The sequence below is a fragment of the Urocitellus parryii genome, chromosome 11 (assembly GCF_045843805.1).
Source record: "Urocitellus parryii isolate mUroPar1 chromosome 11, mUroPar1.hap1, whole genome shotgun sequence".
Lineage (NCBI taxonomy): Eukaryota > Metazoa > Chordata > Mammalia > Rodentia > Sciuridae > Urocitellus > Urocitellus parryii.
The window spans coordinates 34,225,039-34,243,184 of NC_135541.1; the positions used below are offsets into that span (position 1 = coordinate 34,225,039).

Genomic DNA, 18,146 nt, shown 5'->3' on the forward strand with positions numbered 1-18,146 from the left:
TGTTTGGGGAAGGGGGTGCTGGGGATAGAACCCAGGGCCTTGTGCATGCAAGGCAAGCACTCTACCAACTGAGCCATATCCCTAGACCCTTTATTGTGTTATTTATTAGTGGTTGCTAACTTCAACTAATATTATATAGTACACTTCCATTCTATTTTTGAGCTACGGATGTCACACATTTTACTTCAACATATACTCAAAAGTCCATATTGCTTTTTATTGGTTTTCTTTTAAAAATTATCTTTTAATAAAAATTTAAAATACGGAAAAATGTCTTTTATTCTTACTATTAGTGCATTTTTCATTCTTCTGTGTAGATTCAACTTTCCATCTGCTATCATTTTCTTTGCTAAAGAAGTTCTTTTAATATCTCTTGCAGTGCAGATTTACTGGCAGGAACTTCAGGGTTTTCCCCCGCCCCATCTAAAAAGTCTATTTCAACTTCAATTTTGAAACATTATTTTCACTGGATATCAAATTTTAATTTGTCTTTAAAAAAAAACAGTACTTTTAAGATGTCATTCCATTGTCTTCTGGTTTGCATTATTTCTAAAGAGAAATCAAAAGAGTCTATGTTTGTTCCTCTGTGTGTATTATATATATATATTTACTTTGCTTTGAAATGTTCCTCTTTTTCATCCATTTTCAGCAAATTGATTCTTTGTGTTTATCCTTCTTGGGGCTCACTGAACTTTATGGATTAGGAGATTTATAGTTTTCATCAAAGATAAAAATTTTCAACCATTACTTCTTTGAATACTTTTTTGGTCTTGGTCTACTTTCCTCCATATTTCATTTCCTTCTACAACCCTAGTTGCATGTATATCAAAACTGATTTTGTCTCACTTTAGCTTTGTCCACTTATTCTTGTCTTCTTTCAATTTGGACATTTTCTATTGCTCTATCTTCAAGTTCACTGATCTTTCCTTTGGCAGAGTCTAATCTGCAATTCATCTCTCCCATTGATACTTCAATTTCACATATTGTATGATGCCTAGAAGTAATACTTCATCTTATTTTATATATTCTACTCTCTCCTCACTAAGTTCATATTTTCACTTAAATCCTTATGTATCTTCATAATATTTATAATAGCTATTTTAAAGTCCACATGTGCTAATTCATTATCTAAGTCACTTCTATATCTGTTGCTTTTGACTGATTTCTTCCTTGACTATAGGTCAGATTTTCCTGTTCATTTGCACATGTTGTAACTTTTTTGTTTTAATATTTTTTTAGTTGCAGATGGACACAATACCTTTATTTATTTATTTATTTATTTTTATGTGGTGCTGGGGATTGAACCCAGTACCTCACATGGTGAGGCTCTCTACCACTGAGCTACATCCCCAGCCCCTATGTCATACCTTTTAATTATATTCTGGACTTTGTTTTTAGAGTCAGTTACCTGTTATTCGGTTTGCTCCTTTTGAGGCTTATTTTTAAGCTTTAAAAGGAAATGCTAGAGTTGTCTTTATTATCTGGAGATATCTACTGAATGCCTTGTATATTCATAGAGATTGTTTCTAGAGGTTAAGAACTCGAACTATTTTTCCTAGTAGTTATTCTTTGCCACACCTCCTAGAATTTCACCTTATGTATGCACACATTGATATTCAGCTAAAAACTTGGAGAACCATAAGCAGATTGGAACTTTTTTTCTCTGCTGGTACTTTGCTTTTCAAAGTAGAGCTGTCTTGTCCTTCCAAAACTCCAATCTTCATACCTTCTACTCAGTGAAACCACCAGGTTGTTTAGTTTCTTCTTCCTGCTTCAAGAAATTGTTGCCAGTATTGTCATAGTACTAATATTTTCCTTCTTCATAGTCCTGCACTATCTATTGTCCAATACCTGAAAATAGTTGTTTCATATATTTTATCTTCTAGTTGTTTAAAGAAGGAAAATTCACAGAGCAGTTTCCCTTCATGACAGACATAGCAATGCACAGACTGAAGATTTTTAACAAACTAAAACCAAGATTCAAAGCATCAGTGTTTATAAATTTCCTATTGGGGGCTGTCTTGCTTCCATGTGTTTTTCCTAATATTTGTTGAGTAACATGTCCTGTGAATGCTTCAATAACACTTGCTCTCTCTGTTCAGGATAGAATTTATTTCATAACTTTTCTTTCCCTTTAAAGCCAAACTTTCTTTCACTACTTTCAAAGCTGTTCTTTCCGCCTGTTTAGTCTTTGCCTGTGTTATTTGTAAAAGACTCAAGATGTTGACAAGGGCAAGGAACTCTCCGAAGCAACTGAGTCTTACCACCATCAGAAGCAACATTATCTATGACCTTGCCAAATAAAGAAAAAGCCAGTGAAAATGTCCAAAGATTTTATAAATCTATCTGCCCTATGGCAGGTTAACAAAGTAATTTAAATAGCACAAAATAACCCTAAAGCTACTCAAAGAGTGCTTCTGATTCTGCATGTGTGTGTGATATGAAGAAGGTACATACTCGAGGGAAAAGGAGATAATGTTTGTCGAATGCCTACTAAATGCCAGCCATTACTCATAAGGGGTTAGCAAACTTTTTCTGAAAAGGGCCAAAGAGTAGATATTTCAGATTTTGTGGACTGTAAGGCTTTTGTTGAAACTATATATCCCTGACGAAAGTGTGAAAGCAGATAACATGTCTTAGTAAAACATCATTGGCAAAAACAGATGGTGAGTGGGATTTGGGCTGACAGTCATAATTTCCATTCCTTGCATTATATTATGTGCTTTCCATGTTAGGTAAAAACCACATAAAACTGCTCAAATGCAACCATTTTTTCCTTAAAAAATGACAATTTCATATGGCCCAAGATAATGTGTTAACTTATTTGATCTTCACAATATAGACTTTTAAGGAGATCAACAATGTCTTTATTTTGAAGATGAAAAAACTGAAACTTATATATTACATAAGTCATGAAAATAATAACAATGTTGAGATTCAATGAACTGGGATTGGTCTGCTCACCTATCTTTCTCTGACATTCACATATTGGTACAAATGAGCTCACAAGGTAGCTCTCTCCTTTTCCTAAATCTGTTACCTATTTTCCACTAAAGAAATGTTTAGTTTTGATAATTTATTTTTTTAAGAAAGGAAATAATCTGACTCACAAAAAGTTAATGAAGTTCCTATAATCATATAAATTTGATGTTGTCTATTGTCACAGATGTCAACATAGGGAAGTTCTGAACAATTCAGTGAATGAATAAATAAAACACTGATTGATACTGCAATGTATACACACATAAGAAAGACAGCGCTTACTTCAAATATTTAGAATTTATAAAAGAAAGGTGGAGGATGTAGCTCAATGGTACAGTGCTTGCCTAACATGTGCAAAAGCCTTCAATCCCCAACCTTGGGGTAGGGTGTGTGTTTAGAATTTTCAAAACAGAAAAGGAACACATGTATACAAATTAAAATGTACTCAATATGTCCTTTTTTTTAAAAAGCCATATTTTCACCTTCACCACCTGTTAGCAAAATCGGGTGTTCTCTTTTATGATCTCATTAGATGCATATAACAACTGTCATTGTTTTATATATATATATCTGCCTCTTACTATATTCTGTAATTCCTGAGAAGTACCTTATCTTTGTAATTTTATGGGATAATGCTATTACTAGCTTGTAAGAATTTCACAAATGTCAAGTGAATGAATAGATAGATGAACGGGAAAAAACAGCCAAAGATTAACATGTTCAACACTTTTCTTGTACTGATTACTTCAATCTTCAATATAAACCTATGAGTAACTATCCTTGTAACTATCAACTATTAGTCTTTACAATAACTAATTATTAACTATTTTACAGTTACATAGACTGGAGACTGAGAGAAGTTAATTGTTTATGGTGACACAGACAAAAGGATAAAACCAGACAGGAGGAAGGAAAAGAGGAATGAAAGAAAGGACAAAATAAAAAAAAATGTTAATGGAAGAACTGTATTATAAACTCATTTCTCTGAAGGTTGAAAAAGGTAGTATGAAAGAAGGATATAGGTAGGGCCTTTTGAAGGAAGAAGATAATTGTTATAGGTATTATATATGGAAGGAATAGTATGATGAAATGACACAGAGTGGGAGAGATCACAAAGTACATTTGAGGAACAGCAAGATGAATATTTAGTGAAAGCTGACACACATATGGTGTATTTTATTCATTTATTCAACAAATATATATCAAGCATTTACTCTGGGCTAATATGGCAAAATAACATGGATGGGAAGTTTCCCATCAAAGAATGAAGGATTCTGAATGCCAGAAAAAAAAATACACAGGTATTGAATTGCCATTAAAGATAAGTAAACAAAACAAAACTGAATGTGATTCATGCTATACTTTAGAGCTGTTAACTTTGCAGCAATGAATAGAATGAGTATAGTTAGAGGCTTAAAATTTACTTAGTTGATAATTTCAATGTTAAGTATGTATACTAAGAGAATATTTGAATAGCAGCTTCCATACAGTTGGGTCTGGGGTCCAGAGTCAGAAAAAATTTCCATAACTTGATACCTACTTAATAAGTATTTAGGAAGAAATCACAGAAGTGATTCCTAACACATGCCTGAAGAACTCTAATTTTAAAATTTGCAATGTTTCAAATTCTGAGTTAATATCCCTTAGCCAATAACAGAACATTGGAAAACCATTAATAATCTGAAAGGAAAACAAAAAGGCACAGAATAAAAAAGAATTAAAACTTAAGGGGGTACACTCCTGAAATCCCAATTGTTCATTAGGCTCAAGCAGGGGGACTAAAATCCAAATCCAGTCTCATCAACTTCTCAAGACCCTATCTCAGAATAAAAAATAAAAAGAATTAGGTATAGCTCAGAGGTAAAGTGCTCCCAGGTTTAATTCCTGGTATGGCAAAAACAAGCAAACAAAGGAAAGATTTTTTTTCCTCCTTTGTATAAGCATTATTAAATCCTGTAACTTAAAAAACTACATATATTCTAATAGAATTATAATAAAATGTTTAGACATAATTCACAGTGTAAAAATTATTTATATTCTGTGGAAGCCAAGAGCATCCCTCCTTAAAGTATAAAATAAAGTTTCACCTTCTGCCAACTCCTTGTTCTCACAGCTGAACTGTCACAGCATGAAAACATTCCCCTACCAGTAAAGCTTTAGATACCTATTTCCCTGATGAAAGAGTGCAAAAGGAAGTGAAAGAGTTGTTGACAATTCATACAGTATCTTATACTCCATTACTCTTCAACTATAAGAAAAGAAATATTTTAACTCTGAAGGAAGATGAGCAACAACATTCTAAATGATTGGTGACTTCACAGAGTAGCCAGAAAATGTCAAGACTCAAGTATAAAAGGTTCATAAGAGACTTAAGATTATACAAGAATCTAATTTTAAGAAGTCTATTTCTTTGTTCTATTTCCTAAGTTAAAGGTTAATGAGAAGTATAATAAAGAAAACATTTTCTGTTACCTCAAAATATTTCTCATGCAGTATAAGAACATAAATGAATAAGTATTAATTTAGTTCTTCATTATCTTTTTAAAAAATATTCATTGAAGTATAATTTACATGCCGTAACATTTTTTTTTCATTTAAATGTCCAATTTAATGACGTTTAGTAAATTTAAAGGTGTGCAATCTTTTCCACAATCTAATTTTAGAACATTTCCATCACCCAAAATCTATTAACTTCTTGATCTCTATTTCCATAAATTCACGGAAGCCACTGTAAAGCTATTGTATATTCAGAGCCACACAAATTTCTGCAACTAAGAAGAAAAAGTACAAACCAACTCTAATTTTAATGACCTTTCTAACCAATCCTCTACTCTGGCACCAGAAAGCAAATGTTCAGGTGCTTGCACTGAAAGTTAAACCATTCTAAGTATTAAGTTATGGCACTGTCTTGGAAAGAAATTAATTATATTTTTGTTGGTAACACATTTCAGGCTGTTTACACAGCTGACATTTCTCAGCTGTACCCAAATCATGCCCTAAGCTGTGAGGACTATCTTGTTTTGTAGCAGATGCCTCCACTTGAAGTGATTTCAGTAAGTATAAAAACACCACTTCCTACAACAATATAGATTACAATCATCGGCCTTACAAGTTTTTATGGTCTTAAAGAAAGATTTAATGACAATTATTTGGCTAGGATATCCTTAGAAGTCTAAAGCCATTTTTTTGCTTAAACTGAAGCACTGGAGCAAGCAGATCTGCTGTGGCAACCAGTTAAAAGCAGCCTGGCCCTAAACAGCTTTGTTGTATCAAATCATGTAGCTCAAGGCCACATTCTGCCAATGTGGCAACATTTGCTCTGAAGAAGTGGGCAGCACCACTTCACAGGTTCTGGGACAAGGTGCAAATATGAATAATGAGACAAAAAGAATCAAGCCTCTTAATGGGGATTCCAAACTCTTGTACTTATTGTGATTTAGATGCAGCACTAGGTAGCATTACATTCTTGGATATTGTGGATACTGTTAGTTTCACCTGCTTTCCATATTGTACTATAGCAGTAAAATTGCATTACAATCATTTGGTAAAAATTTAAATGTTACAAAAATCATTAAACATAGGTGTCATAAAAGACTGTGTCAACCGAATTTAATGAATTAGCACTGAAAATGTGTAAAGACACTTTGTTACAGAAAAATTGTTCATATTTCATTGAATTTTCCTCTTGAACTTACACCTGATGAGCCTATTTCAGTCTGGTTTCTACAAGAATGCAACACGACATTTTTGCTTAAACTCAATCACTGAAGTTAGTGAATCTGTTCTGAAGCCAGTGTAGTCTCACATTTCTAGACTTTCTTTTATTACTTTATGCAATAAGGTAATAAGCCTTATTACATATGGTTTATTATAACCTTGCTCTTAAACCAGATATTTATTTTTACTTTAAAACTTTTATCATGGAAACCTTTAAATAATATATAAACTTAATACATCCATTGCTCAGATTCAATAATGATCCATAGATACCTAATTTGTATTGCCTTTATTCTTACTCAAATCTCAGACATCATTTCATTATTTAAATCAGTCAATTCTTGCCTAGGGTCCTTTTTGCGTTATCTTAATATTAATTACAATATTAACTCTCAGATACAGTGCCTACTATGAGCCAGGTAGTGAAAATATATTATCACTAATCATGATATATTATCACTAATCAACAATGCTGCAAAAGAATGAGGTAAGTGAAGCTCATAGAATTTTAGTGAAATGCTCAGATCTTATTAATTATTTTCTTCTGTTAATGTTATTATTTATTGTAACAGGTTTTTAGACAATACAACCAACATTTCTAGTTTCCTCATGTCTCCTTAGTAAACAGTAGGCTGACAATTATGAATAATAAAACTTTTTGTTTTTATAAAGACGTCATAAATTATCTACCAAATTTCCCAACCTACAAAGAAAACAAAACAACTATAGCCCTATTCTTAGTAATGGTGAACCAGCCAATAATTCTAATGATATAATATTAATGTTAAAATCAGTTTTTCAGAAATAAATGTAATTGTGTATATCTAAAACATTTTTTTCCTGGAATCATTCATTTAAAAATTTTTTCTTTTTTGCTCTTTTCTGTTTCTTTTTTTTTTTTTTTAAGTTTTTGTTAATTCACAAAGTATTTTCCAAGGCACAGACCCAAGTAGCATCTACATTAACCAACTCTTAAAATTTTTCTATCTTGTACCAAGAATTTTTTTATATTAAAATGTATGATGGTGGTGCAAGAAAGGGAGAAATAGTTAGTACCCAGACAGAAATATAATATATAGTAGAAAATATAAAAAGGTAATTTAATTCTTAGTCAAGAATAATTGACTACTTATTATTACAAGAGGTTGACATAGTCCTAATTTCTTTTTAGCCTTATTTTAAAAATTATATTTAATTTAGAATTCCTGAAACATTCTAAATTTTACTTTTATTTAATGAGCATCTTTTGAATATAGATATTGTATGGGCAAAGTGCCCAAAACCTCAGTTAACTTCTTTAGATAATAAAATTTATTCTCTTGGACAAGGGTAATTATAGGAAATGAGACAGAAGTAGAAAAGGTTTCAAAATTTATAGTAGAAAATCACTAGAAATAAATATAACAGGTAAAAATGATAGACTAAAGTTTTTTATGAAACTGAAACTTATAAAACTGTTTAAGGCTAAAGGACTATGAGATGTTAAATTTAATCATTTTTTAGAGCACCAGTACAATCTGGGAAATGTAGTCTTAATATTAAATATAATAATTAGGATGATTTTGAAGTATCTGTTATTAAGGAAAATTCTTTTGAACATTTCACTATATATATATTTACTATGTTGTTCTGAAGAAAATATATTCTATATGAAGAAAAAATTTAAGTCAAATCAAGCAGCATCAAACTCCTGATACTGACATTCAAACATTTCCAATGGAATGTTGATGTGTTTGGCTTATAGTATTTGTTCTGCAAGTGAGCTTAAATTATTACAACTGCTTTTATTTCCACATTTTTTGACTTTCTCAGGGGAATATCTGAAGCATTTGATTCTGCATGTTAGCAAGACCAATTATGACTGAGAGTGGCAAAAAAAGAGAAAAGATACAAAATTGAGAACTTGTCTGTTACTTACTGAGTCATCTGTAGCAGAGGGTGGCCAGCCCTCCCATAACTGATGTCGAACGGGTATACTTGTAAGGTCATACACATTTCTCTTTACCTATTAAAAAAAAGGGGGGGGCACAATTATGATAGGGTTTCCACATGACTTATGGTAGTTTCAGTCAATTTATATGAAAGACAAGGCATTTCAACATTTCTTTTAGATTCAGAATAAGAATTTGAAACTAAGAAAAAAATTTGTAAAAAACAAAACCAAATCTATAAGCAGAATTTTGGTGAAGGCTACATGAAATTTTTAAAATTTTTAAAAGTTCTAGAAACACCATTCCTCCTTGATTATATACTCCTCGTTGACTTCAAGTTTCTTTTTAGTCAAGAAACTTCAAGGACCCATTTCACTTAGTACAGACTACAATTATTAATGTTTATAATTCTTTTAAGGTTTAAAGTGTGTGATTTTTTCAAATATATTTCAAGTTTCCACATGGAAGAGAGAAACAAAGCATTGTTTGTTTGTTTGTTTTTGGGTTGGGGATGGTGAGAGACTGAAGTTGTCCTTTTTTATATACATATAAGATTCAAAGATTAAAAACTTAATAAAGCAGTATAGGTTATTTATTTCCAATGATATCAAATTAAAAACTATTTCAACACAATATTTACTAACACCAGAGCTATCCATTAGTATAATATTTATAAACTTCCTAGAAAGAATATACAGGAGAAGCTATTAATGCTTTTTAAATCTGTTTTTCCCAGCAGCAACATTATACCTTTCATTTTTAAAGGAGAGGAACTGATAAGATAAGGTGTTGGAAGGTTAAACTTTATCCAGTAATCCAGTAATTAAAAAGCATCATATCTTTCTTTGGCTTTTTTTCTTTAAATAGCATACAGAAATTCTATTTTTTATTTGCAATTAAATTAACCAAAACTATAACAATGGAGAAACTAAAACTATCCACTTTAACTAACTCTAGGTTATTTAGAGCACAATTACTCTGACAAAATGTTGCACATAAGATGTTCTGTAATAAGATTTCAATATAGGTGTTCATACTTCAACAAACAGCATTCATTCATGTTTTTGAAATGCAGAAACCTAAGTATCATATTGTCCAATTATTGCATTTTGTTATCACATTACTCTTTATTATACTATCATAAACACATCTAAGTTACCCTTCCAGTGAAATAGGGAGATATGTTCACAAGGGAAAGGAAAAACAAAACATGGAACTCAATCTATTTTTATCACTATGGTACACCTGTGGAAAAAAGGACTTAGTAAATGAGATCTGAGGAGCTTGGGACATGTCTTGATCCCCACTCAATTCAAACAAACAGCTTTTCTTCATAGTTCTTAGCAATGGTCAGTCTACCATGTATTATTTTGTTTATACTAAGTCAAATCGAGTTTGGAAATTTTCATCAGTCATTATCAACCCAACAATTTCACCAAATGTAACTGGCCTATTCCCTCTCACCATTTTCACTAGTTAAGACTATTCTGTTATGGATAAACATTAGTGCTCTTAAAGAAAAAGGTGTTCCACAAATCCAAAGAATTTTATTTTTGAAGAGGGAAAATTCAGAAGAGGGAGTATGGGTTTTCTCTGGGCTTTAAGGCAAAATTTCTTTCCTTAAAAGTTATTTTTAGAGTGTCTAAAGACACCAAAATTCATCAGTTATTTGTGAAAAAGGCAGAAAAAATATTTACATCTGTTGGAAAGGTGGCAAGGCTACCATAGTATTAGAAAGTATAGACTACTGTGAATACATAAACGAATAACTGTGGCATGAAATTCTTTAAATTCTACCTTAATTCCAAAATACAACACTATGGTATTATGAAATAAACAGTATTTTCTTCTTTCATTAACTCATCTGTAACTGCACTGAATTGAATAACATTCCTTCACTATTCTAAGCCTGAAAAGCATGTTCTGGCTATAGTGTTATGTTGGTATAAAGCACAATGCCAGACTGATGTGCTGAACAAAAGTGATCAAAGTTAGAGTAATGTTAGCCATTGCACAAGTATTTGGCTTCATTGTTCTCCCTAGAATGACATCTGTTAAGCAACTTGTCATAGAATAAACTGGTTAATGCAGACAGAACTTGGCTGAGAGAGTACCATGTAAAGCATATTAGGCTAATGTTTGATTGTTCCAATGGAAAGGTTAAATTCACAGACTACTCTAAGATTAAGCCAAAAGAATCCTGTGTTAAACCATAACCACCAAACAACAATTTAAGTAAAAACAAACTGGTTTTTCAAAAATAATTCCACAATAAGAAGATTTTACCACTGTATGGAAGAAGCACAAGTGATGACAAAAATGCCAAATGAATGGTGATTTTAGTAATAGAGATAAAAATTGTTATTTTTACCAATGGTTATATTTAATTAAAATTTTAAGTCATAATCCGGAAGGGAAGGGAAAGATCCAAAATGTACACAATGATAAAGTATAAAAGATTTCTTTAAAAAATTAGAATTTTGGGAAACTTGAATAAAAAAATACAACTGTGTATAAAATTACACAAATGAATTTAAAGTCATCATGAAGCCAACGAAAGAGTTTACTCAACTCTCTCAGAGAAGGAGGATGGAGAGAAAAGGAGAGGGATAGAGACATGGGAAGAAAGATGGGGGAGGGACACAAAGAGATGAGAAGAGACAGAGGGAAAAAGAGAAAGTGAGGGGAGGAAAGTGATCTGAGACTTCAGAGCACTTGAGAGGGGTGGAAAGAAAACACACACACACACACACACACACACACACACACACACACACACACACTGGGTTGCTGTGACTGGCATGCCCAGCTGCCATTATTGTACTGCTTCTGATGGAGTTTCATCTTAAAAGACTGTTAAATTCCAGTTAAGGACAAGTGGCACTTCACTGGGTAACATTTCCTAAGGGCCTTTTTGTCTTACACATTTTCTTTGATCAGCATTGGCTCAAGACCATACCCAACCATCATAATCTTCTCAATTCTTGTTTTGCATTAAGCTCTAAATCTATGAGATTTCAGGCTGCTAAACTATGCAAATGTTTCAATTAGTTCTGGAGGAATTTAATAAATGCTTTGATTACCAGCTGAACATTAAAATTACATTACAAATTATACTGTGTTGGATCAGGAGTTCTAGATTGATAACAGATTTTCCATAGTTTATTTAGTAGACTTTTTGAAAGGGATAATTTAATGTTTTTCTTATTGCTTCAGATAAGAAAAATTGTGATTGAAATATAAATCAGATTAACTTGAAATAGTACAGAATTAATATGGAACTGATTTGTTTATCATCAGCCTTTCATTGTTAATATCTATTTATATACCATAATTAATATTAAAAAACTAAGCCATGATCTCCATTTCAAATTTTACATTTTCTCAATCTATACAAATTTCAATGCTAAACTTAGCACTGAAAAACATTATTTTATTAAGACCCATTCAATATAAAATTAAAAGAATTTGCATAACATATTAATTTCCTACAAATTCTTCCTTTGATTCACTTAAACTTTTAATCAGCTTTACTTTTTAGTTAAATGCCATCAGAATTGCTTTACTTTTTAGTTAAATGCCATCAGAATTTCTTAAAATATTTGGTAAAGGCTAAATGTTGAGGCTCAGACTAGACTCAAATGAGTTGTTCACAGGTTTTCAAATTGGAAAATATAAAGCTTAGTAATAATGAAGTCATTCCTTGTGAGCTAATGTTAGTCAAACATTTAGTGTGTAAGGTATGAAGACACGAATGGTGTGAATATACTTTGTATACAACCAGAGACATTAAAAAAATGTGCTCTAGATGTGTAATATGAATTGTAATGTGTTCTGCTATTGTATATAATAAATTAGAATAGAAAATTAAATTTGAAAAAATATCAAAAAAATTTTAGAAAGCATTTCAGGGAATTTCAAATGTCATTCAGGTATTATTCAAGGGAAAGCTGATTCTAATAGGGAAAAAAAAAAGCCACAGAGTTTGATATGTTGTGGTATAAAGAGAAGCAGAGAACTAGATTTCTAATCCTAATTCTGCACAGCTATTACTATGGGCAAACTGGTGGAGTCATTTCTGAGATTTAGTTTCCTCAATCATAGAAGATATTAAAACATGATCACTTCTGATTTTCAAAGCTCTAAAATTCCATGATTTCATGAGGATGTTGGAGCTAATCCTAAATGCAGAAAAAGAAGAGTTAAATATATGCAAGACAAAAAAAAAGGTAATGAGGGAAATTAATACAATCATCAAAGCAAGAAAATGGAAGAATAACAGATTTAATAAATATAATACATCAAAAAGAAAAACTACAAATAATTTCAGGTGAGAAACAAAGACAAAATAAGCATTTTTTGATGGATTTTCTTTGGATAAAGAAAAATCTTAGTCTTTACTTTTATTTTCCCTTTTTTAAAAAACCTTATTAGTTTTTTCCCCTATAAAATCTCACTTCAAAATAAAACCTGGTACATTGGTTTCCCAAACAATTATTCCCTCAACCAAATGTTAATCACTGAGGTTATGGTTTTCCCAGAACTACTACTACTTAAGAATTAGTTTTAAAGCTTTATTAACTTAAAGATTTTTGAAATCTGGCTGAGGATTCTTCACATATCAAACATTTTAACATAACAAAAATAAAAACAAAATATTTAATTGCCAAGGGCTTAGAATAGCCATCAATTAGCTTTCCAGTTTCTAGATTTTCTAAATTAAGATACTATGGCACATTAGAGGCTTTTCAAAACGTAATCCTGAAACTACAGACATCCATCTCATTCTTACAAGAAAGAGGCCTCTGGTCATATTAGAACCTGAGCTTATCCAAAGTTTAAATATATCAAACTGTGAGTTCCAAGTATTTCACACTATCAAATAATACTCTGTTAAGAATGTGCTATTAACAACTGCATGGAACAAACAAGTATTTGTATTTGTATGTTTAAATCAAAATAAGGCATACAGACTAGGCTTAGTTCCAGTTTCTTAGCAATCACTGGTACTCTGAAAGGCTTATATGGTTAGAAACCAATCATTTCTGATTCAGAGTGGGTTTTTGAAAACATACTTCATATCTCTTGCTTCCCCCTACCTTTCTTTCAAAACACATTATACACACATTGCAGTTGCACATGGATTTGTTTTATTAAGATGCAAGTTAAACCCTTCTAGAAATCTTTCCTGAACAAAAAAACACTTGAAACCGGATGGTGCAAGGGGAATGAGAAGGTGGCATCAGTAATCAAATGTTAATTAGCAAGCTTTTTTTTTTTCTTCCCCCAGGGCTGGCCTGTGTTGGAGAATTCAAATCAGAAATCAATGCTCCAAGTGTTTAACTATTACTTCTTCTCATTAACTATTTAAAAGACTGAGCAATTCTCTCTTCATAAAAACAGTAACTCAAGACATTTCTTTTTCTCAAATACCATCTTTCTAGAAAAGAATGAAGATATTGTTTCAAGAAGACGATAAAAATGAAGTTGCTTTCAATCAGGCTTTGAAATGATTATATTCTGTACCTTTAAAACATCTTTTGGTTCTAAATGAATTCTTCATTTCAATAACTGTAAGTCAGTTCTGCTTTGGATCATACTTTATAAATTGATTTCATTTCTCATCCACTTATAAAGAAACTAGATGGTTAGCATTTAAAGAAATTACTGTGGTAATGACAAAGTGAGTCAAATACAAAAATCTAGTTTAAATGAATATAATTGTAAATATATTCTGACCATCCTGAAAAAAACTACCAAGAATAACATTTTCAATAGAAATATGGCTATAGTCCCAATTTCCTATATTAAAAGTCTGGCGTGGGCAAAAAACATTGAAAATTACAAAGTTATATTTAAAGTGACTAAACTATTAGTCATGGATTTTTAAAAACAAACTAATATCCGTAGTGAAAGGTTATATCTGTAGTGAAAGGTTAAGTATGGATTTTAAAGATAAAAGACGACTGCTAATCTGCCAAGAAACTGTTTAGTATATAAAAACAGCCAAGTATATTTCACAAACTATAAGGAGGTACATTTAAGAGTTTTCCGGGGTAGCAGGATTTAGAAAAATTGTAAAGTTGCAGATACTGAAATAATAAATGAAAAAATATGGGTCAGTGATTTTTTTGTAACAGTGGTTTCAAAGTGAGGTAGATGGAATAGCAACTAGAAGCTATGAGAAATGCACATTCCTGAGCCCTGTAGTAAACCTGGCACGCTGGACATTCTGGTCCAGCAAGCTGAACTGTAACCAGCTCTCAGGGTGATTCCTAGCAATCTGAAGTTTAAGAAGCACTGCTTTCAAGTCAGGCACAGTGGTATGCACCTTGAAAGCCACTTACTTAGGAGGCTGAGGCAGGAGGATCCTAAGTTCAAAGCCAGCATCAGCAATTTAGGGAGGCCCTAAGCAACTTGGTGAGACCCTGTCTCAAAATAAAAAAAAAAAAATTAAAAGGGATGGGGATATAACTCAGCAGTTAAGCACCCCCAGGTTCAACCCAGGGTACCATAAACAAATAAATAAAATGAATAAGAAGCACTGATTTCAGATGTACAAATTATGTATACAGGCTCTTCCAGATAGTCATGCCTCTTTAATTAGCTAATCCTAAACAGTTTTGAACTCTGAGGTGGCCAGTTCCTCTGAAAATAAATATGATTAATGATTTGTCACAGAAATTGTAAAAATGGTATAATTTTATATGGATAAATAATCTTATTAGACTCAGAAATTAAGGTGAGAAATCACTATCTCTTTGCTTCAGATTTCATAGCTTTTAGTCTAAATTTCTACGGATTGAAAACCTGCACTAAGCTTCAGTTTTACTGCCTAAGGCTTAAGTGTGATTGCTTTCTGGCTATAAAATACACTTGTACATTACATTAAAACTGAAAATCAAATGGTCATAATAAATAAACTTGGAAGACACCTGAACATAATACCTGAATTGAAGAAATGTTCTTAAACATCAGACAATTATGTTTGAGCCATATCAAAGACTATAAGCAGATTTATTTATTTATTTATTCATTTTTATCTCTCATAGGACAACTGAAGTACGACTCAAAAGTTTACTCTCATGTAAATTAGTCAAGACCTTGTTCTTGCTGGGCATGGTGGCACACACCAATAATCCTAGAAACTCTGAAGGCCGAGGCAGAAGGATCACAAGTTCAAAAGCCAGCCTAAGCAATTTAGTGAGGACCTATGCAACTTAGTGAAATCCTGTCTCTAAATTAATTAATTAATTTTTTAAAATGGGCTGGGGATGTGGCTCAGTGGTTAAGTGCCCCTGGGTTTAATCCCTGGTACAAAAACAACAACCACCAAAAACCTTGTCTTTGATGGCAATATTTCCTCTCTGCATTTTATGGAAACAGTGAGAGGACGTTTTTTTTCCATTTGACAGCCTAATAAATACGATAGAAGCAAATGGTTCTTATTGTCTGCAGTAAATAAAACAGCAGTCATTCAGTAAAGGCTCTTAAAATTTCCCCAATTAAAAGAAAGTAAAAGCAAATAAATTATTTTATAATTCCTCCAGGAAGGGAAAAAATATTAAACCCACAGTGAAACACAAATAACTGCAACAATCATAAACAGTTTAAACAATTCTAGTTTAATTAACACTCATTTTGTAAAGTTTAATTTTATATATGACTTTAAAAATTGGTCATATAGGGGCTCTGTGGTAGAGCATTTATTTAGCATGTACAAGGTCCTGTGTTCAATCTTCAGCAACTACAAAAAAAGATTAGTAATATAAACCATGAAATACTTGCATATCGGAAATGTTTTAAGGGCTAGGGTTGTGGCTCAGAGGTAGAGCATGTGCCTGGCATGCGAGAGGCACTGGGTTTGATCCTCAGCACCACATAAAGTAAAATAAAGACATTGTGTCCATCTATAACTAATAAAAAATAAATACTTAAAAAAATAAATGTTTTAAGTCTGAATTGTTGTATGTAAAAATCTGATATAATGTCAGAAGCAACATACAATTAATTTAAGACATACTCATACATGAAACCAAATATTTAGCTCCAAAAGCATTTATTGCAATCTTGTTTATCACCACACACACAAAAATTGGCAGAATCTGATATCCAATATAAGGATAGTTAAATAAATAAATACCATGCAGCCATTAACACAATGCTATTAAGCCAGGGTCAGTAAACTATATCCCAGAGGCCAAAATCAGTGTGTTGCTTTTGTCAGTAAAGTTACACTAGAACACAGTCACCTCCATTTGTTTACATACTATCTTCAATTACTTCTATACTACCAGGAGAGCAGAATTAAATAGATACAATAGACTACATAGTTTGAAAATCCTAAAATATTTACTGTCTAGTCTTTTACCAAAGGGGGGATGGGGGAAACCAAACCCACCATTTCCTAACCCCAAATGTAGAAGAATATATAATAACATTAAAAGTTGTTACATGAGGCTGGACACAGTGATATACACCTGTAACACCAGTTACGCAGGAGGCTAAGACAGGAGGATCCCAAGCTCATGTCCAGCCTGGGCAACTTACTGAGATCCTGCCTCAAAATTGAATAAAAAGGGCTGGGGATGTAGCTCAGTTTCATGGTGCTTGTCTAATATGGGCAAGGTCCTGGGTTCACTCCCCAGTAACACCCCCCCCACACACACACAAAGTGGTCACATAGTATTAAAGAAAAACTAGGAGATGGGGATGTAGCTCAGAGGTAAAGTACTTGCCTAGCATGTGCAAGGCACTAGACTCAATTCCCAACACCATAAAGGAAAAAAAAGAAAAAGAGGAAGATTCATTTTAGATTTCTGTATATCTAGTCTTTCTAAATTTCTCTTGTGTAGTAGTAGGAAAAATTTTAAATTGGTTTTTATTCAAAGTAAAGCAATGAATTTGAATCAGAACCAACCAGGTTTTTATTTCGGCTGGGCCACTAATTATCTGAGTGATACTGAATAAAAGAAAAGCAAAGGAGAAGGAAAGACAAAGGCAAAACTGAACTTGTATTAAACATCTTGCATATGACATATAACAGGTCTTACTTAATGTTATTATCCTCAAAATAACCTTTTACATGTATTAATATCTTCATTTTGCAAATACAGAAACTGAGGCTCAGAAACAATAAACAATTTGCTCAAGGTTACTCTAGTTAGTGCTGAGACCAAGATGTAATTTAGTTCTATGGAATTCTAAAGTCTAGGTTCTTTCATAACTATGATATATCTTTTCTTAGCCTGAATTTTCTATACTATGAAATAAAAAGTTGTAATAAATTATCTTTAAAATTATTTTTCACATGACATTTGTAACATGTAAGTTTTTGAGGGGGAGGTGGTTACTAGGGAATTGAACCCAGAGATGCTTTATCACTGAACTATACCATAGGCTTGCTTTTTTTTTTTTTTTTTTTTTTTTTAAGGTAGGGTCTTATCAAGGTGCTCAGAGACTCCCTAAGTTGCTAAGGTTGGCCTTAACATTTAAGAATTTCCTGAGAACATTTAT

The 18,146-nt window shown here is 32.1% G+C and overlaps 1 protein-coding gene across 1 annotated transcript in view; it reads right to left on the minus strand.

Annotated features, from left to right (window-relative positions):
* The window catches only part of Faf1 (Fas associated factor 1), a 399,930-nt gene that overhangs the window by 163,400 nt on the left and 218,384 nt on the right, over positions 1–18,146 (minus strand). The window contains exon 8 of the mRNA XM_077791122.1: positions 8,618–8,704. Within this exon, the coding sequence (XP_077647248.1) occupies positions 8,618–8,704 (87 nt within the window). The remainder of the gene's footprint in view (positions 1–8,617; positions 8,705–18,146) is intronic.